At 54.5% G+C, this 15137-nt stretch overlaps 1 protein-coding gene across 6 annotated transcripts; it reads left to right on the plus strand.

The window, feature by feature from the left end:
• The first annotated feature begins 7588 nt into the window (after positions 1-7588).
• Positions 7589-15137, plus strand: KIF12 (kinesin family member 12). 6 transcript variants are annotated; one of them, XM_053656571.1, is made up of 18 exons: positions 7589-7754; positions 8201-8266; positions 8359-8437; positions 8586-8713; positions 8838-8913; positions 9261-9395; positions 9556-9691; positions 10481-10572; positions 10714-10864; positions 11401-11519; positions 11602-11706; positions 12277-12551; positions 12746-12832; positions 13224-13314; positions 13387-13491; positions 14048-14148; positions 14237-14355; positions 14664-15134. In XM_053656571.1, exons 3-18 carry the CDS (start codon positions 8369-8371, stop codon positions 14801-14803), a joined length of 1929 nt encoding a protein of 642 aa, XP_053512546.1. In that variant the 5' UTR covers positions 7589-7754; positions 8201-8266; positions 8359-8368; the 3' UTR covers positions 14804-15134. The 6 variants fall into 6 exon arrangements, with proteins under 6 accessions (XP_053512546.1, XP_036995378.2, XP_036995376.2 ...); XM_037139483.2 differs by having other exon boundaries at positions 7654-7710; XM_037139481.2 differs by lacking the exon at positions 7589-7754 and adding an exon at positions 8029-8128 and having other exon boundaries at positions 14664-15137.

Consider the following 15137-nt stretch of genomic DNA (forward strand, 5'->3'; position numbering starts at 1 on the left):
TTATGCCTTATTATTTCTAGAAGGGTAAAAATGCAACTGAAACAAAAAAATATTTGTGCAGTGTGTGGAGAAGGTGCTGTGACTGATCAAATATGTCAAAGGTGGTTTGCAAAGATTCTTGGCACTGTTGACATTTTCACCAAATAATTCTTTACTTTAGGGCTGTCTTATGCATCGGAAGATATTTAGAAGCACCGCTGGCCTCTACCTACTAGAGATCGATAGCAAGAGATAGCCAATATATTCCAAATATCCAAATCAATAAAGTTATTGGTAAAAATGAGAAATGTATCTTTTATTTTACAAAAAAACTGAACAGACCTTCTGGCCAACCCAATATAATCACTAATGTTTGCTATTATGAGGAGTAGAAGTAAATAAGTAGCTCATCATTGTAGCAGTAGCAGTGGTAGTACATACTACTAGTATAAAATACTAGTAGTATAGTCACTAGTAGTAGCAGTAATGGTGAGAGTATTAGTTATACAAGTTATAGTGGTAACAGTAGTAGAGGTACTACTAGAAGTGCTGGTGGTGGTAGTCATAGTAAGAAGTACTTAGTAATGGAGTGGTAGGGTACTAGTGGTAGTCGTGGTAGAAGTACTAGTAGTAATAGGTGGTAGAAATACTGGTGGTGGTAGTAGTAGAAGTACTCATTGTACCAGTAAATGGTGGCAGTGAAACTGGAAAAGAAGGTGCTGGTGCTGCCTGTCACTACCAGAACCAGTGAGTAGAGACAAGGATTGAATCTTTATGGGCACTTTATTCGGATGTCAGCAATCTGAGAGGAGGGTGGGTTATGTACTCTAAAATGCAACTTGACATTCCATCTCAAGCTAGCCTTTTCAGAGTAAGAAGGAAAGGGTAAATAGAGGCAGTTTGGAGAAAGGTTAATCAGATAAGAGTTGCAGTCCAACAGCAGTTTTCCTAGTACAGTCATACCTGGTACTCATCAGCTTCAAAACTCATCAAACCCAGAACTCATCACATTTTTAAAAATTATGTTTTATTGATTATACTATTACAGTTGTTCCAATGTTTCCTCCTTTGTCTCCCTCTGCCTGGTACCCTATTCTCTATAGCAATCCCCCCACCTTAGTTCATGTTCATAGGTCACGCATATAAGTTCTTTGGCTTCTCTATTTCCTATAATATTCTTAACACCCACCTACCTATTTTGTACCTACCAATTATGCTTCTTAATCCCTGTACCCCTCCCAGCTGATAACCCTCCAATTCACAACGATCAATGACTGAATCTATAAAACAATCTAAGCAAACGACCAGAACTCTACCGGTCACATATTGGTGAGAAAAATGTTTCAGCACTCAGCGCTTGCTCAGGACTTGGTGCACTTGCTAGAACTTGTATGAGTCACCACAACGCCCAGCAAGAGAAAATGCTTCCTCACGCATCACTTGTTCAGCACTCATCAAGAGTTCTGGAACAAATTAACAAGGGGGAGCATGAGGTACCACTGTATTTCTTTATCTGCTGGTCAACAATTCTCTCTCTGAATCACAGACATTCCTTCTGTGAAACACAATGGCTCAGGTACCATCTCGAAGGCTTGCAGGCTCCCTGGGGCACAACAGTTGAATTGCCTGTGGACCTCCTGGAGTCAGTAGGTCATGCAATCCAGTTCCTGGAACACCACCTTTCCACATGCATCGATTACTTAAGCCTATCAGCTGTAACGGAACTTAAATTTTCAACTCCTGAGTTCCCCTATCAGTAGCTACAGCAGTAGTAGCAGACATACTAGTATGATAGTAGTAATAGCAGTACCAAAGGGGGCATAGGTGCCAGGGGAGAGGTATGGCTAAGCAGATCCAGCCCCTTTTAGTTCTGGGAAGAGGACACAGGGCCCAGCTGATGGAAATTGGAAAGGAGAAGAGTCCTGATAGATGTGCTTGCAATGAAGCACAGTCCTAGAAATGGGTGCTAATCAAATCCTTGTAGGCTTGATGAGAGAAATGACTATCTCAGAGACGGAGTCCTGGGATTGTGGGGGCTGCGTCTCCCCCTCAATTTCTCCCAGGGAGACAGGAACAGTGTTTTCTCCCAGAAATCCTCAGGTAAGGATTTCTGGGGTAGGCAGAGTCTTAGGTACCTCTGGCCCCTGTCCTCCTCATTCATATTTAGGGACATTGAGGGTCTGGATGTGGGAGGAGTGGGGGTCCTCATTGGGTAACACAGCTGGGAGACATGCTTCCTGCTGCCTCCTGGGGACTGGCTCTTAAGGTGTGGGTTCCTGTGGAAGCCCCCAGCCCTGCATTCCAGGCCCTTAGCTGCCTGAGGGGTGAGTCAGCAGTGGGGTCTGGCACCCATCCAGGCCTCAGAAACTCAGCGTCCTCCTTGCTGATAAGGTGGGTGGATTTTCCTGAGAAGAGCCAAAAAATTATAGGAGGGGGCTCTGGAGAATCCCCAGGCTCTGCTCCTCCAGAAGAGTTAGTAAAGACAAGTTCCTAGCCAGGACCATTCCCTGGGCCTCTGTGGAAGCTTCTGGCTTTGGACAGTTTGGAGTATGATCCCACCAGTCTTCCTGGCTTCCCATCCCACTAAGCAAGTTTGCACTTCAACTCATCCCACCTCTGGACCTTTGCTTATGCTATTCCCTTTGCCTGAAAGGCTCTTCTTTGCCCTGATTCCTGCCTCAATTTCTTCCCATCTTTTAAAGCCCTAGTGCCACCTCCTCCAGGAAGCCTCCCCAGATTCCCCAACCCTTGGTCTCTGGCCAGAATTCCCTTTCCTCGCCTGTGCTTTCATGGCATTTGGGCACAACGGCTACAAGTAGTTCATTTGAACAGACATGCCCTTGTCCACTTTGGAGAGTTCTCTAAGGCAGACAGATGTTCATGTCCCCACACCCCAAACCAGTCAAATCAATTAAGGTCATGGGGCTGGTCAGTGTGGGGGATTGTAGGTCCCCCAACGAGGGCTCCCATCCCAACCCAGGAGGGCTTCCTGGGGGAGGATGTAGCTACTCTGTGCTCACAACCACACAGCACAGTGGATTGTTAGTATCCAGTTTATGACCCAGCACATAGTAGGTGCTTTAGGTGTGCTTAATCAACATTCCAATGGAATGCATAGCTGCATCTCCCCCTTGGACAGCTTACTGTCACCAGTGTAGAGAAAAACTAGAATGAGAAAAAAAATCTGGAAAACTCCTAATGGATCCCGTGGTCCCTGCAGGCAGGGTCTCTGTGCAGTTCTGCCCTCCTCAGCCTGTGATTGCTCAGTGGATCCCAAGCTAGAAATGAACAGAGAGACTGTGGGGGACACAGGGAGACAGCCCCTCAAAAGGATGGATGTCCTGGAAAAAGCAGACAGAGGTCTCAACATGCCCGTCAAGATCTAAGAAATCACTATCAGAATATAGCCCAAGTCACACACTGGATCAGATGACTTCGGTCATCAAGAACAAATGCAAGCCGAAATTGTCAGCCCTGGTTGTGCAGTAGGTCCATCTGGGGAGCTTTAAAACCCTGCCCTGGCTCCACCCCCAAACCAATTAATCAGCATCTCTGGAGGCAGGGTCTGGAATCTCCCGGTGATCCTGATGCCAGGGGTGGAGCACCACTGCCTTAAAGTATTGCCGAATGTGCCCCAGGGGAGAGGGCAGGCAGTGTGAAAGCCGGTCTGGGAGCACGTTTCAACAGAGATGGTTAAATTAAGGCGAGCGTGCACTTCAAAGGCCAACTTCAGTTCTCCAAGTTCAGCTTTGCAGAGCAGCTCATAGGAGAGGGCTGCAGAGTGTAGAGGGCGGGACACAGGTTTTGGCAACGGTCAGATTCCCATGTCACTTAGTGGGTGTGTGACCTTGGGCGATTACTGAACGTCTCTGAGCCTCAGGTTTCTCATCTGTAAAATGGGGACAATCATAGTGCCAGTCCCAGAGGGTTGCTTTAAACATTAATTAAAATAAAGTAGAAGAAGTACCCAAGTGTTCTAAACATTAACTCCCATCCCTCTGATTCAGAAGGTTCTAGACACATGAGGCATCATTGTGCAAGAGAGAGCCCTTAATGCCCCTTAACATTCTTACACGTCAACATGATTTTTTTCAGAGGAAACCATCCAGCTCATAGGTAAGTCATTCCTGGGTGAACAGTGGGCAGGCTGACTCAGGGGAAAGCTGCTATGTTTCTAGGGAGAAATCCCGGCAACAACAGGGAGTTTCCACAGCCCCGACTCCTTTCACAACCACCCATGATGCTTGTCTTCACCAAAAGATCAACTTGGCTTCTGGGTGTCTCATTTCCTTTTGCAGGGCCCTGGGTGGGCCTTGGGAGTTGATGTCTCCCTTCACAAAGCTCCTTGTCAAGGGGGAAGTCTATCTTGACTGCTGGTACCCGCCAGATGCCACAGAGAAGCCTCGTGAGGCCGCAGAGGCGAGGAGCCAGGCATTCAGGGGAAGGGGTGGCCCAGGAGCACCAATGGGTTACTGTGACTCTCTCCATTTCTTCCTAAAATCCCTGCTCTTCACCACCAACGCAAGAGCTACTCCAGCCTCTACTGCCCCTCCTTTCAGTTTTCCCACCTGTGAAATGGGGGTAAGGGACCGAATAGAAGTGAAGTCAATGATTCGCTATGGTCCCTGCTTTGGAGGATTTTGTGAGATGAGTCCTATGGCCTACATTCACGTTTTGATTAAAGATTACAGCAAGCTTTCTTTGGAAAATTTCACAACTGGCCTTGGATCCATCTGGCTTTTTCTCCATCCCAGGGGGTACAAGTGGGATGATGCAGGATGAGAGCCATGTGATCGACTGAGAACATCCTTTCTCCCTGGTCTGTTTCCTCATCTCTGTCCCACCTCAGTTCACTGTGAGGCTGTCTGGCAGGGTGAGCCCCAGACTCATCTGCGAGCTTGGCTGGGGCTTGAGAGAGTGTCACCCAGCTTCTGGGCACTTTGGAGAGCAGCTCTGTGGCAGGGGCTGATGTTCTCCGTGATAAATGAGTCCCTGAAGAGATGCTTACATCACGAAGTTAAGTGTTTGTGGTTAGCCTTGAGGGGAGGGAGAGAGGGGAGATGGCAGCTGGGGAGAGATCGCCAGCCTCCCTTCTTCCTTCCCGGGTCCTTCTCTTCTCCAGCTTCTTCACTTGCTGCATTCCTACTGTGTGCAGGAGCTCAGAGACTGCAGGGATGAAGCCAGCACAGTCCTAGCTCCCGAAAGACAGGAAGACCAATCCGAACAATACTGAACCCCGTGTCTTCAGCAACAGAGGGAAGCCCAGGAGGCTGCTGGGACCAACACAACTCCAGCCTGGCCTGGTGGGAAGAGGGTGACAGGCAAGATTTTCTGAGAAGGCTTGCAGGACAAGCCTACCAGGTAGAAGACAGCGCTCCTGGTAGAGGGATCAGCAGGAACGATGTCTAGAGAAATGGAACAGAAGCCCAGGAAAGCGTTTGGGCTGGAGCACGGGATGCAGGGGTAGTGGGGCAGTGGGTTGCGCAGAGGGACAACCACAGGGGTCAGCAGAAGATAGAGTCCGAACAACCGTGGGTCTCAGCGGGGCAGCTCAGTCTTTATTCTGAGGCCCCAGGGAGTCAGGGCAGGATTTTCCCAGGGAGGATGGCTAGGATTGAAGGGAGGAGGGGGTTGAAGGGGCTGGACCAGGAGCAGGCGTGTGCAGGAGAGAGTCCCCTGATTGCTCAATGTGGCTTTTATTCACTCCCTCAAAGAGCATTTCTTGAAGGTCTGCTCATCCTTCTCCACAACATCAGGCTGGTCAACCCCTGCCCAGTGCCCAAGCTCAGAAAAAAAAATGTATGGAAAGAGCGTGGCTGTGCCTGACAAAGCCTCCTTTGTGATGAGCCCTGAGGCCACCGTGGCGCGGTGCGCTGCTGCCCTCTAGCGAGACCTTGGAGATGCACTCCTGCAGGGTCCAGCCAGCTTCTGAGTTGTTCTGAATTTCCCCTAATGCCTTCCCTGTGTCCCTCCCTCAACGGTGGGGGACCCACTGTTCTTGATTAAAAGGTGCAGTTTTGCAATCGAGGACCGGCTCCAAATATTCAGCATTGAACACATTCTGACCCAGGTTGGAAGCCTGGTGCAGAAGTCCCTACAAACAGCTCATCACATCCCAACCTGCACAGGTTCCCTCTCTTTCCCACTTTTCTCAAAATCCCCTCGGTGTGCCTCATCTCCGTGAAGTCTGAGGTAGACAGCAAGCTGATCAACAAAACCAACGCACACTAAGGTGTGAATGACCAATAGTCCTTAACCCTTTTAAGGGCGATTAAGGAAACACCTGTTCACTTACTAGGTTTACAACGGGAAAAAGCATTCTGCCACTGCAGACAGCACCAGGGCTTACAGCTCAGAGTTGCAGGTTTAAGCCCCTTGGCTCTGCCATGCACAGCTGTTTTCTCCATGGACAGCCTCCCCTGCCCGCCTCTGTGTTCTTGTTCTCTCATCTGAAAACAGGAATGGTAATTCTTGTCCTAGGATTAGAAAATATATGCCAGATTATGGAACTCCAGAGTTGAAAGGAATTTTGAAGATCGTCTAGGGATTTTTATTTTGCCTTTTTAAAAAAAGATTTTATCTATCTATTTTTAGAGAAAGGAGAAGAAGGGAGGGAGAAAAAGAGGGAGAGAAACATCCATGTGTGAGAGAATCATCCATCAAGAGCAACTGGGACCTGTCCCGAAACCCAGGCATGTGTCCTGACTGGGAATCAAACCGGTGACCTTTTGGTTTGCAGGGTGATGCCTAACCCACTGAACCACACTGGTCAGGGCTTTATTTTGGCTTTTAGAGAAATCTTCAAAATTAATGAATCACTTTCAAATACAGACTCTTAGACATATGATAGGGCTATAGCCCAATACACCCATAGTAAGTTGAAAGTATGTTAAGTCTAAAATTAATTTAGTACCACACTGTAGAGTGCCGGTTGTTCACCCTTGCGACCCTGTGGCCGGGAGTTCCGCTCACTGCTGCTGCCCAGCATCACGAGAAAGCATCCTAGCACATATCACTATTCTAAAAAGATCAAAATACAAAATTCAAAGTATGGTTTCTACTGAATGCTTACAGCTTTTTCACCGTCACAAAGTCAAAAAATCCTAAGTTGAACCATTGTACGTCAGGGACCGTCTTTCTGTACACTCTCACTGAAATCTCAGAACTATGTAAAATCATACATCACTTTGTACAGGAAGGAAACAGGTTACAAAAAGGGAACTGACTTGCCCAAGCTCTCTGGTATGTTAGTGGCAGAGCCAGGGACAAGTCTCCCTTTGCTCTATGTCACTCTCCCTGTTAGACCCTTCCTGCTAGGAGGCCCGATAACCCTCACCGGCCCCCCTCACCTCCCTGCCCCTGCAGGCCTCCGAACTCCCCACCCCCCCCCAAAGCCCCTGCACACTGGATTGTATTAACGTGGCTCCCTAGCAGGACTAGGGGATTCCTCTGCCCGGTGCCCTGCACACTCACAGAAATCTGTGCTGCCTTCATACACCAGGTCAGGAGAGGGTTAAGCACCAGTCCTGGCCTTGGCTCAGCCTTGGCATTGGAGAAGCAGGTGGCCCAATGTTTAACCAGATGCTTTGGGGCCTCCTGTCAGCTCAGTGGAGAACTCAATCCAGCCCTGTCTTCCTAGACCTGAGACCTGCCCCTCCCACCCCCCTGTTGGGGGGTTCCAAGAAGCTGGAGCTGCTAGGGAGGGGAGAGCAAGATCACAAAGCTGGAGGAGTACGTGAGGAGAGGGGGGAGAGCCTGGCCCACGCCCTGCAGAGGTTTGCTGTTTGCCCTGCCCATCCCTGCCTCAGTATCCCCATCTGTACACAGAGGAGGCTGGCCTGGGTGGTCCCTCCTGATGGGATGGGGTAACAGCAAGGGATCTTCAAACTCCAGAACCCCCCAGCTTAGGGGTCCCTGGCTTGGGAAACACTTTCTCCACCAGAGGTGAGGGTGGGTAAATCTTTAACTAGCAGGCCCTGGGTAGGCCAGAGCCTTTCCGGATGGGTGACTGCCTGGGAAGGGGGTGGGGGTGGGGGATGTAAGGTGTGTATAGCTGGTCCCAGCAGTGGTGGAAAAGGGAGGGCAGTGGGGAGGAAAAGAACGAGAGGTGAGCAAAGCAGGATATGGAGGAGTGTGGATCCCCTGATGGGTAAGCAGAGGTTCTGGGAGGTTCGAGGAGCTGCTGGGTGGAGGGACAGTTTAACACGCCTTGCTGACACAGGGACCCTGCACGGAGCCTGGAGAAGGGGCCAGAGGGGACGGATACGCCCATCCAGGTGGTGCTCAGGTGGGTATAGGTTGGCTAGGATGTGCCCGAGAGAGAGGAAGGGGCCGATGGAGACATCGGGATGGACCATCCACCCTCCCCTCGGACCCCAGGGTGCGTCCCATGAGCACAGCCGAGCTGCGCCGAGGGGAACAGAGCGTGCTGCACTGCACAGGGGCCAAGACTCTGCAGGTGAGGAACCCCTCCCACCCCGCTCCAACTCCCGAGCCCCACCCCAGCGCCTCCAAAACCTGCCCAGAGCGCCTCATCCCGACCCCCAGGCAACTTGGTCCAGGCCCCGCCCTCCCTAGGCCTCCGCCCCTTCTCCACTGCCCCTCAGGTGAGCCCTCCAGGCGGAGGCCCAGACCTGGCGTTCCGCTTTGGGGCCGTGCTGGACGGGTCGCGCACGCAGGAGGATGTGTTCCGGGTGTGTGGTGTGAGGCGACTCGGGGAGCTGGCGCTGCGTGGGTGAGTGAGGCCCTGGGGGTCCTCCGCCACCCTGCACCACCCTGATCCCCCGGCGTACCCCGAGCACACCCCGGCCGTACCGCCCGCCGCTGGGAGTCCAGCCACACACCCCTGCTGCCCACAGCTTCTCCTGCACCGTCTTCACCTTCGGCCAGACCGGCTCCGGGAAGACCTACACCCTGACTGGGCCTCCTCCCCAGGTGGGCTGAGCACAAGAGCCCCCCAAGGTCACGGGTCAGTGGGGAGTTACCGATGGCGCAGACTCGCAGAGGGAAGGGCTTTGGACAGTGTAGCTCAGCCCCATGTATTTGCAGACAAGGAAACGGAGGCCCAGAGAGGTGAACTGCATATTTGCCCAATACACAGTTCAAATTTCGTCCCTTTTACTGACCAGCTCTCCGTGTCTTCATCTGTAAGATGGAAGTGATCTTCCTGACTGTGAGAATTCAATGAGATGTTATATGGGAACTCGGCATCATTCCTGGGGCATAGTAACTGGGGGTGCTAGGAAGGGTAGTTACTACTGTGGTAATGTTTCTGCCCCCAGGGAGAGGGGGTGCCCATACCCCCCAGCCTGGCTGGCATCATGCAGAGGAGCTTCGCCTGGCTGTTAGACCGCGTGCAGCACCTGGGTGCTCCTGCCACCCTGCAGGCCTCCTACCTGGAGATCTACAATGAGCAGGTGGGAGACTGACACGCACAGAAACTGCAATTGAACGGAAGCCTTGCTTCCCAAGGAGCTTGGGCCAAGGGACAGAATAGGTGGGAGAACTGCCGTAGGTAAGGTCTGGGGGTGGGTGGACTCGGGGCCCCTTCCCTCACCCTCCACCCTCATCTCCCAGGTCCGGGACTTGCTGAGCCTGGGGTCTCCCCGGCCCCTCCCTGTTCGCTGGAACAAGGCCCGGGGCTTCTATGTGGAACAGCTGCGGGTGGTGGAGTTTGGGAGTCTGGGGGCCCTGATGGAACTTCTGCAGATGGGTGCGTGCCACTTCAGGGGAACTTTGGGGTCCCGGGAAGCCCGTCCCTCTGCAGTTCACTGAATGCACTTGGGGCCCCTGGCTGGGGCAGGGGATGGTCAGAGATGACCCTTGCGTGTGCGAGGTGAGGGCCAGCAAAACCACAATTCAGACATTGTGCACCGATGCCCCCCAGACCTGCCACTTCTGCCTTCCACACTTTGTGGTCCTGCCCCTCTTTCCAGCCCAGCACCTCCGCCTCAGGCAGGCCTTTTTACTTTTTGTTGTTGTTGTTTTACAGAGAGGCCTTGCTACCTCAAGGCTCCCTGCTTCCCATCTGCACTTTTCCATACAGCAAACCACATCCCTCTTCCCCTCCAGACCCTTCCAGTGTCCTGAAGGCCAAGGTCATAACTCTTAGTCTAGCCTCTGTTCCAGTCCCATCCATTCATCCAGTGTCTATTGAGCACCCACCCTGGGATAGGTGTTGGGGATACTGAGAGTTCAGATTCTTGTCCAGCCCGGCATCCTGCCCGCTGACCTCTCTGCTCCCTCTCCTTCTCCACACAGCAGTATGAGAGGTGCTGATCAAACGTGAATCAGACTGTCCTTCTTCCACTCAGTTGTCTCTGTCCCCTTCTTGCCTGTTCGTGCTGGAGCCAGGCCCCACATCCCCTCATTCTCCTTTCCTGCCACTGTGCCTTTGCACAGGCTGGGCCCTCCCTCACCAGGACGCCTCTGCCCCTTGTCCATCATTGGTGACCACCTGCTCTTCCTGCCAGGTCCAGCTCCTGATGCTCTTCCCCTCCAGGTCTTAGCCGTCGAAGGAGCTCAGCTCACACCCTGAACCAGGCCTCCAGCCGAAGCCATGCCCTGCTTACACTCTATGTCAGCCGCCAGACTGTGAGTGCCCCAGCTTGGGGAAGGAGCTGGCCCCCGGACACTAAGCAAGGGTCCGCCTCTGGGTGTGTAGACAACTTGGGTGTGCACAGGAAGTCATGGTGGAAACCATGTCCCCACCAAGCCCTGACTCCCCAATCTTAGCAGGTGCCTCCTGTGGATCCTGGGGACCCCCCCACTGGTGGGAAGCTGTGCTTTGTAGACCTGGCTGGCAGTGAGAAGGTGGCGGCCACAGGATCCCGTGGGGAGCTGATGCTTGAGGCCAACAGCATCAACCGCAGCCTGCTGGCCCTGGGTGAGGGGTCCAGCTCTGGGTCCCTCCTCTTGTCTGACCTGTAGCTGTCCACAAGTGGACAGGAAATAAGAGCAGTAGTGGAACCAGAGGGGTTGTAGTGCGTAAAGAGCTGAGAGCCCTGAGCCACAGGCCCCCTTCTGGCCTCAGCTTGCTGTTGACTTGTGCCTCCACTCTCAGAACCTTGTTGATGAATCTAGAAACCTCATAAACTTTATTCTACATTCTAACTTGGGGGGTAGACTCAGTCAAGCGCAGAGCATGAGTCACCAGACATTCAGCCTGTGCCTTGTGTACTTAGGCAGGCTGAGGGGAAGGCACCTGCCCTGTCTTCCCGCCTCCGTCCCGGAGGGCGTGCGTGGGAGGATGCTCCGGGAGCTCCCCTCCATTCAGCCCATGTGTCAGACACTTCCTGGGCCCCTGCCGAGTGCCAGGCCCTTTGTTGGGCACCGGAGGTGTGGGCAGAGGCTCCTGCTCTCCACGGACCAGCTGTGAGGCCCTCGGGTGTAACCTGGCTGGGCCTCACTCTCCCCATCCAGGTCACTGCATCTCCCTGCTGCTGGACCCACGGCGGAAGCAAAGCCACATTCCATTCCGAGACAGCAAGCTCACCAAGCTGCTGGCAGACTCACTGGGGGGGCGTGGGGTCACCCTCATGGTACCTGAGGGGGGCTGGCAGGGAAGAGTGGGGCCTGAGGGAGTGGCTCCCAGAGAGGAACACTCAGGGGCCTCCTCCCCAGGTGGCCTGCGTGTCCCCCTCAGCCCAGTGCCTTCCTGAGACTCTCAGTACCCTGCGATATGCCAGCCGAGCTCAGCGGGTCACCACTCAGCCACAGGCCCCCAAGGTGAATGGAGCGAGACACAGACAGAGGGATGGCAGGGACGATGGCTGGGGCCAGGCAGTAGTTGGAGCCTGAGTTGGTGTCATGGCTGAAAGCTGGGACTGAGTCAGTTAGGATTAGAGCTGAAATCCTGATGATGGGGTGGGGTCAGGGTCCTGGTCCGGGTTATGTCAGGTCTAAGGTTGGAGTCTGATTTGGGATATGATTCAGGGTCTAGTCTGGATCCTAGCGGGTGTCATGATTAAGTTTGAGATGAGTAGGGGTCTGATGAGAAGTCTTGTTTGGGGTCAGGACCTGAACCAAGGTTCAAACAGAACTGAGGTTTGCATTGGACTTGGAGCAGGGTCCAGCTTACAGAGGGCCCTGTGGTCATGCAGCCCGGGCCATCGGTACTTTGATGCCATTAGGACCAGGTGCCCCCTGCAGGCGGATGCGGCCTTGGGCCAGGGTGCAAGGCCCGTGGGTGAAGCCTGGGCTGGTTTTAGGCTCCCCTCTCTCCCCACTCCCAGAAGCCCTCATGCAGTGCGTGGCTTGCACAGCTACGCATGGCAGTGCTGGGCTCTTTCTCTGCAGTCCCCTGTGGCAAAGCAGCCCCAGTGTTTGGAGACTAAGATAGTGCAGCTCCGGGAGGAGAACCACCTCCTTCGGTCCCAACTGGGCCGGATGGACCTCAAGGGTATGAGCTCGCTGGGGGTGAAGCGGGATGTGGAGAGGGTCTGCACTTCTCGGGATCCGGCCGTGGCCCGCTTCCCTGCGGTCTCTGGATTCAGTGCTCCCCGCGCGGCTTGGGCCCAGCGGAACCTCTACGGGATGCTCCAGGAGTTCATGCTGGAGAATGAGAGGCTCAGGTAGGGCCCAGCCGGGGGACTCCGTGCCGCCTCTCACTGCTGGGCTGCTTCTGCCGAGCTGCCCCCTTTCCGGGTCCCTCACTCCCTCTGGCTCCATCCACCTGCTGGGGTTTATACTGCACTGCAATGGGGGGCTGGCTGACCCCCCCACCAGCCCTGCTTCCTGTCCCCATCCTGGGGCCTATTCTTCCCAGGAAAGAAAAGAGCCAGCTGCAGAGTAGCCGGGACCTGGCCCGGGATGAGCAGCGCGTCCTGGCACAGCAGGTCCATGCGCTGGAGCGGTGAGCATGGCCACCAGCCCAGAGACAGGCGTTGGGGTGCAGGGCAGGTGGGAAAGTGGTAGGTTAATGGAGTGGTTAAGAGTCTGACCTCTGGGTCCAGACCACCTGGGTTCAAATTCCAGCTCTGCCACCTACTAGCTGTGCGACCTTGGGTGAGTCATATAACCTCTCACTACCTGGTTTGCCTCCTCTGTAAAATGGGGATGATACAGTGCCCACTTCACAGGCTTGTTTGAAAGACGAGATCAAATGAGTTCATGTGCACAGCGTTGCGAATGGTGCCTGGCACATAGTCAGTGCCCCGGGAGAGTTCGCTGAAGCAGGGGACGTGGGCTCCAGCCTGGTGGGTCGGGCTGAGGGCTGCAGGCACAGACCCCGCTGTTCTTTCCAGGCGCCTCCTCTCTGCCTGCTACCTTCACCAGCCCAGCCTTGGCCCAGCCCCGCCATGTCCCTGCGTGATGGTGCCAGCTCCCTCCTGCCATGTGAGTCTCTCCATCCGCCCTGCACGGGGAGGGACAGGCGTGACAGGGAGCCTCTGACATGCCCTCTTGCAGGCCCTGCCACCCCTGTGCACCGGCCCCTGCTGCCACCTCTGTCCCCTGTGCCGAGCACCGCTGGCCCACTGGGCCTGCCCACAGAGGGAGCGCCACCTGCCCCAGGTAGGAAAGGCCCAGGTAGGGCTGAGGGATGTCCAGCAGAGCTGGAGACCTTGATCTAGGGGGTCAATTCAAGAGGCTCCAGAGCTCCAGGGCCTCTGGGGTCCCAGGCTGGGTCATGCGGGCAAGTGGCTGGCTTTGGGCTCCTTCTGCTCAGGGTTAGAATCGCTGTTTACCTCCTGCTCCCCCCGCATCCTGCCTTCTTTTAGGAATTCTCTCCACCACATACTTATTCATTCATTCACTTACATATTCCTCACGTGTGCATTTGCTTATTCGTGTGTCCCTCACTCGCTCACTGACTCTCCAAGGGCTCTGATACTGACCAGAAAGGTCCCTGCCCTCGGGGAGTTCTAGTCTCCAGAGAGTACTTGACCAGGGCCCCCTGCTGCCCACAGAAAAAATGCCCAAGACCTCGCCCCTTGTGCCCATCTGACATACTTGGTGCCCCATCAAGCAGGTGTGGCAGGGACGGTGGTGGTGTTCCCAGCACCGGGGAAGTGGGGCGCAGAGAGACAGGACTGAGGTCACCCAGTGTCGGCTCTGGTCTTTCCTGCAGGTGTTTGGCGCTAAGGCCCCAGATGGCATGACCCTGTCTTCCCGGCCCCCACCCTGGGCACCCCCTTGCAGCCCTGGCTCTGCCCACTGCCTAAGACAGAGGTGGGCCCAGCCCTGGGAAACGGGTGGGGCAGGGGGAGGCCTGGGAACCTGAAGGCTCACCTGCACCACCCGACCTGCCCTGTCCCAGGAGTCACAGTGACTGGACTCAGACCCGAGTCCTGGCGGAGATTCTCACGGAGGAGGAGGTGGTACCTTCGGCCCCGCCCCTGCCCATGGGGCCCCTGAACACGTCGCCAGTGCTGAGAGGTGAAGAAGGGAAAGAGGGAGGAGCCACTAGTGTTTTCTGGGATCCTTGGCCAGAACCCACCCACTCCAGACCTTAGTCTTTCTGTTTCTGGAACAGGGTACATGCTGAGTGGTAATTTCTAAGACCTTTCTAGTTCCCAGGCTTGGAATTCTCTTCCTCAGGTCACCTTCAGGCCTAGATGCATACCAGAGCCCAAGGTGTATGTGGGGGGCAGGGGCAAGTGGGTACCCCTGAGACTTCCCCAGAGGACGTTGGGACCTGAGAAACCCAGGATAGTGCAGGTCTCAAGTCTTGCCGTGCCCCTCAGGTGGGGCCACAGTTCCAAACCTGGCCCGGAGACTGGAGGCCCTCAGAGACCAGATCAGCAGCTCCCTGCGACGTGGACGGAGCCAGCCACCCTCCCACGAGAGCACACGGAGCCCTAACCGCGTCCTCCCTCCCTGCTGAGGGCAAAACAGAAGCCCAGGAGGCCACCATGCAACCTTGGGCGGGGCTCTTTGCTCTGGGGCTGCAGTCTCCCCATCTATTAAATGGGGGTAGCAGCTGCCTGTCCATTCTGCAGGCTGGCTGGGCAAGGACAGTTCCTAAGGGCCAGAGGGTGAGGGCCGGAGGGCAGTTTTGGGGAGCAAAGGGAGGGTGCCACCCCAGACTACGAGAAATGGGACTGGATTCAGGAGAAACCAGGCAGCAGGTCATAAAATGTGCATACCAATAAAGAGGCCTCAGCTCCAAGTCTGGTGGGTCCTGTCCTTCCGACAGTCACTTCCCATGGGGACATCCC

Source organism: Artibeus jamaicensis, unplaced genomic scaffold (genome assembly GCF_021234435.1).
Source record: "Artibeus jamaicensis isolate MK-2021 breed Jamaican fruit bat unplaced genomic scaffold, CSHL_Jam_final scaffold_1964, whole genome shotgun sequence".
Lineage (NCBI taxonomy): Eukaryota > Metazoa > Chordata > Mammalia > Chiroptera > Phyllostomidae > Artibeus > Artibeus jamaicensis.